Below are 6000 nucleotides of genomic sequence, written 5' to 3' on the forward strand. Positions count from 1 at the left end.
TCCACTCCCCCTTGCTCTGACTCAAAGTCTCTGTCTCTTTCCCTACCCCTTTCCTTCCTCCCTTTCCCCCTCCTCCCTGGTCTTTCTCCCTTTCTCTACGAGCAAGCAGTCTGCATAGCTTTCTATGTTCCTGTCCTCAGCCACGGATGATCTGAATGAATACCTTGGTGCTCTGTGGTGCTCTGCTGGGCTGCAGTTAGCTCTGCTTTTCAGCCAGATGTCAAATCAAGCTTGCGACAGCTGCAATCAGCTGTTGGAAGTGGGGGAGCCAGGCAGTGAGGGAGCCAGGCAGTGGGGGGAGCCAGGCAGTGAGGTGGGAGCTCCTGGCTTCTTGCCAAGCCCTAGTGGAGAGATCCGTGTCTGTTGTATAGCGTGTCTTTCTGTTGCTGACTTCATTGCTCCAGCCTTTTCTTTGTGTATATATTCCTTTCTGTTCTATCCTCCTCACACCTACTCTTGGAAACTGGCAGCCATTGTACTGATACCCAGAACTTGTGCAACATTAGTTTCTTCATGATAAGGGAAAGGACCAGAGACCCTCCATTTATGAACCCACCTTCAACTTCAGCTGTTGACAAAGTGCTCTGTGAAAATGGGGAAGAGCCTGGATCCCGCTAGACTTTTATCCTCGCTTCCCTCTGCTTCTTGCTGGCCTTGAATCTCTCCTGGGTCATACACTTGAATTCTGAGTCCACAGGTTCCTACCATGTATGCTATATGGGATACCTGCACGAGTGTGTTAAAAGGATTGAAAGACAAAAATGCAGAAAAGTCTTTTCTTTTTCTCCAGGCTATATACATTCTATGCGTCCAGTCCTGCATATGATGCCTCTCTCTGGGCAGTCTCTTCTCTGCCTTCCTTGGCAGCCACACACACACACACACACACACACACACACACACACACACACACACACACACTACTGGGTAGTCTGATACTATCCCGACTCTTTTTCCACCCTAAGGGTTGCCATTGGAAAACTTGTTGAACTCCATCGAGAGAATGGGTCTGTGAATGGTCACAGTGCTGCTACGAGCCTTTGTCATTTTTCCAGGATTAGAAAAGGAATTCTCTGTGACATGAGTCATTGCAGAGACAGAAAACAAAACATGCTATTTCCTCTGTGGGCCTGAGAAGGAGTGGGGGCTCACACCAGGCATTGATATTTAATAGAGCATATAGATAAGTCATGAAGATAATTAGAGAAGACTGTTGACCAAATGGCCCTTCCCCAATTCATTCAACCTTCTGCTTGGACTGCATTGGCTTTCCTTTGGCTTCAGTGGTATAGCTGGAAATCTTCAAAGCTGTTGCCTTGAGGAGGACTATGAGGTGACTTGCTAGTTGCCCAGGTCTACATGGAACTGCTACATAGCACCATATGAGGCATCTGGGAGCTCCTAGCAGATAATGGGAGCCATGAATGTGGGTTCCCCTGAGAATTACATCCTGATACCAGAGGAAGCTTTAGGAGGTGTTGGGGAGGGAGAACAGAAAAAGATACATCTCTAGGTTGACTTTTGTGGACTCTGATTTTTAATTCCATAGACAATTGTTGGTTGGACTGCGAATTTCTGCTGTCTCCTACTTCCCAAGTTTAACAGCCAAGATCTCATCTATTGTTCAATTCTTGAGATTTTATTCATAGAAGTATCTGCTTCCCCTCAATACCCAGTCTACTATTTGTTTACATTTTAACTTTACTTATTTATTTAATGTTCTTGTGTGTGCACAGGTGCATGTATGTGCGTGTAACCGAGTGTGTGTATATGTGTACACATGAATATGGAAGGCAGAAGCCAGCCTCAGGTTTTTCCTCAGGAGGTGTCCATCTTGGTTTTAAGAGATCGTGTCTTTCAGTGGGACCTGGGGCTTATCTGTTAAGCTAGGCTTGGTGACAAACGTGTCCCAGGAATCCGCCTCTCTCTGCCTCTCCATTGCTGGAACGAGAATCGCATGCCACCACTCCACCTTTATAGAGCCAAACTCAGGCATTCATGCTTGGGTAACAAATACTGACCAGCTGAGCCATCTCCCCAATCTCTGTTGCCATTCAGTCTGAATACCATATCTTTCTTTGGGCAGGTTCAAAGATTATCGAGAGCCACCCTGGGCACCAAACCCATATGAGTTTTCCAAGCAGTACTGGTCTGTTCTGTCTGCCCGTCTGGCCTTTGTCATCATCTTCCAGGTAAGTTATCCAGGTGGAGACCAACCAGTTAGGATGCAGGCTGCCCGGGTGAAGACAGTCATAGTGCCATGGGTGAAGACAGTCATAGTGCCGTGCCTGTTCCTCATAGCCAGATGCTTAAGGGACAGTCATTCTTAGTGTCCGGGTGCGTGTATGTGGCTTTAATACCTCTGTGGGACACCCAGACTAAGGGCACTGAAGTCCTTTGTACAAATGACATCACATTTTCATGTAACCTACCAATAACCTCTCATGAAATGTAAAAATGGGGACAGGCCTAAGAAATATGGACAAACACGTGTGTCTGCCGGTGTGGTTTTGTTCTCTGTTATTCTTGATCCATGGTTGGTTGAGTCTGGGCATAGGGGGCAGTGGAGACAGAGGCCCACTTGTACTCTGTGACATAGGGAAGCTCTCATGGGGCAGGCGGCAATAACTGTAAAGCAGAAGGATTCCCCAGAGAGAGCTTCTATGAATGGGTGGACTTGGCCGAGAGATAATAAACTCCTGAGTAAAGTTATCGAACAGATGTAGAGTAAGTTGCAAAGTGGAGATAGTTGCCCACTTAAACTGGAGAAGAAGAAAAGAAAGTGGAGAACCATTGAAACCAGAGTCTCAGCCCTGAGACAGACAAACAGCACATCCCTTCTGTCAGCCTGAGAAAGGGCTCAAGTTCGGAAACTTTCCTCCTGAGCTCTTGGGTCCCTCCTTTGTTAGCATTGTTCGCTATGGAGACATCTGGCTAGAGGGCTCTACAGAGTCATCTAGCCACCCCTGGAATGAATAGCAAACTCGAGCTCGGTGATTCCTATCTTTGACAATAGCCACAGCTCCAGTTGCATCGCTGAGATTCTCTGAGCTCCAGGGCCTCCAATTCCCACTCAGGGTCTTGTTGATCTTTGAGCAGAGGCCAGAGCACAAAGCCAGATCCTTTTCTCTTCAGCCCCTTTGGCTTTTGTATTCCCTAAAGGCGGGTCTCTGGGGGGCTCTAAGGTATCCTGGCCTTCAGACTCCAGCCCCGGATGTAGAAAAGCCCACCAGCTAATCTTTCACCTACAGAAGACACTATTCTTCCCCCGGAGAGATGGGATGATATGTTTGAAAAATTGCCTAGACATCCCTGTACTGCCCCCCTCCCCTGCCACCTGCACCCATCTCCTCACTTGCCCATATGTCACATGTCACAGGCCACTCACATAGATGGTGGGGTAGAAGAAAAGCCTAAATACCTGGGAGCCTCTGAACACAGTTGTTACCAAAGCCTTCCCTTGAGTTCCCAGGAGCATGATGTAAAGTGCAAGGCCTGTTGCCACCTTAGTTTCCTAGAGGGGAAAGAGAAGACACACAAGCACATAGTCCCTGGACAGAAAATGATCACAAGTTGAGGAATGTGCTGGATGAATGTGTAGGAATGATAGACTTGACAGATGAGCAAGAATCAGAATATGTTAGCTTGAATTGACCCATGCCAGTCGCCATAGCCTGATATTCATCACTCAGAGAGACTGCTCCCAAGAAAGACTTTCCTTGCCTCCCTGGGTATCCCAGAGATGGGTTCAGGAGGAAGGAAGCCTCATGCAAGTGTGTACAAAAGCCTGGGATCAGCCAAAGAGAACTGGATGCAGAGAATCCTTGGTGTCTGCAGAATGAGCAGGCTGAGCTGTAGGGAAGTTGGGCTAAAGGCAGATTGGTGAAAACACCTAAGCTCCTAACTAACCTGGTATTGAGGGCAGAAGAGACAGAAGGGGAGATGAATGGGACAATTGTCCAAGAGGTAGTCCACTGTGCTCTGTGGATTCTTCCTTGGAGATCCCAGTCTAGAGCAAGTCTAGAAGTATGAGGACCAAGGACATGTGAGGACACTCGTGGTTGGTGCCACAGTGCACTAAGGGGCTTTCTGAAGGGAAGACACATGAGGTAGCTGCTACCTACCATGTTTTGCCATTGCCAGTATTTGATGTGTATTACTCCGTCATTAGCTGCTCCCTAGATTGAAGAGGTAGTCATTTTACTAATGGCACACCATTATCAGTGAGGACACCAAGGAACATTTTGGCTCATTGGTAAAGGCCATTCAGACAGTGAGTTGCCTGTTCATTTCCTCCTTTCTCATCCAGTCGTCAGTACCAGGGTTGTCCCTCTGAAGGGTGAGCTGGTGCCCACTTATGACCCCATGTATCACACCAGCAAGCCTAGGCCCACCAGTCACGTCTCTTCCTTGTCTCGGCAGAATCTAGTGATGTTCCTGAGTGTCCTCGTGGACTGGATGATTCCAGATATTCCGACAGACATCAGCGACCAGATCAAGAAGGAGAAGAGCTTGTTGGTAGACTTTTTCCTGAAGGAGGAACATGAGAAGGTCAAGCTGGCCGATGAGCCTGCCCAGAGGAGCCAGGGAGGTGGGAATAGGAGCAGGAGGAGCCGTGCAGCCAGCTCTGCACCATCAGGCCGGAGCCAGCCAGGCAGCATAGCATCCTCAGGGTCCCAGCACACCAACGTATGAGCCCGGCGTTGGCAGCAGAGGAGGGCATGTTATAGCGAGACACATGCGCATGCCATATGTTCCTATAACACAGTGGCACACCTCTTCTGCTGGGAACTGGCTTATGGGTGTCTCCAAAAGGAAGTTACAGAAAGGGAAATAGAACGAGAGCGTGCAGGACGGAAGGGAACCATACAGCTTCTCAGAAACTGGAAGCTTCTGTTTCTTTTAGGTCGTCTTTTGAGTTGTGTCCTTTCAGGGAGTTGGTACCCCATGGGGGTTGCTTCACCATAGAATTCTCTGGGGTTCTTTCTTGTACTTCACCATCATTTTAGGTGAAAGAAGTAAAGTGAGAGCCCTGTCCGTACTAGCACCCACTATAACTGATCACTACCCCAGTCCTACGGTCACCCTGAAATAACCTCTCAGAGACATGTGTGACTGGGACCACTACAAGGCTGGGCAGATGCAAATGAAGTTACAGGATGGATTTCCATGGCCGTTGGACCTGGTGGTAAGGAACAACGGTCCTATCCAAGCTTATCTGCAGCTTGTGTGACAAGGACATATACAATGCAACTAAACACTGTTTTATGCAAGTTCAGGTTTAAAATAAAATAAATGAAGTCTTTTTTAAAAAAAAACCAAAACGCATCTCTTGTCTTTGATGCTGTTTCTTCTCCTCCCCCTCCACCTCTATTCTTTCCTTTTTCTTCTGCTTCCCTCCCTCTCTTTCTTTCTCAAGCTCTGTTCTCATAAAGCAGGCAATAGAAGAGAGACACTCCCTGTCTGTCAGAGCTTACATTCTGGGGACAAGAGATGAACTGTTGTGTGGTAATTTTAGATAACGGTAAATGCAATGTGGAGAAGTGCTAGGTAGAGCAGGGTGAACAGGAAGCATGGGGACACGGCAAGTGCATGTTCACTTAGACCTTATCCATGGGGTTGATCAGAAAAACGACCCATGGCTCCAACTGCATATATAGCAGAGGATGGGGTTGTTGGGCACCAAAGGGAGGAGAAGCCCTTGATCTTGCCAAGGCTGACACGCCCCCCCCAGTGTAGGGGATTGTCATGGCGGGAAGGGGGGGTGATTGGGTGGGGGAAAGGGGATAACATTTGAAATGTAAATTAAAAAGTATCTAATAAAAATTATTTAACATAAAAAAGAAAGACTGTAAATAATGGAGATTAATGGGAGGCGATAACTTTCTTTTCCCTTATTAAAGCAAAAGGGAGCAGTCAGGCCAGGTAAGGGGCACTATAAGGAGGTGTAGGGGCTCTAATTAACACTCATTGTAGAGAACCAGGAGGTACATATTGAAA

The 6000-nt window shown here is 47.6% G+C and overlaps 1 protein-coding gene across 4 annotated transcripts in view; it reads left to right on the plus strand.

Annotated features, from left to right (window-relative positions):
• Nucleotides 1-5318, plus strand: part of Ano2 (anoctamin 2) — a 341360-nt gene extending 336042 nt beyond the window's left edge. For all 4 annotated transcript variants that reach the window (XM_017593038.3, XM_063286858.1, XM_039108820.2 and 1 more), the window contains 2 exons: nt 2087-2192; nt 4423-5318. In XM_017593038.3, coding sequence (XP_017448527.2) covers nt 2087-2192; nt 4423-4695 — 379 coding nt within the window. In that variant the 3' untranslated portion in view covers nt 4696-5318. The remainder of the gene's footprint in view (nt 1-2086; nt 2193-4422) is intronic.
• The last annotated feature ends 682 nt before the right edge of the window (nt 5319-6000 follow it).

The sequence above is a fragment of the Rattus norvegicus genome, chromosome 4 (genome assembly GCF_036323735.1).
Source record: "Rattus norvegicus strain BN/NHsdMcwi chromosome 4, GRCr8, whole genome shotgun sequence".
Lineage (NCBI taxonomy): Eukaryota > Metazoa > Chordata > Mammalia > Rodentia > Muridae > Rattus > Rattus norvegicus.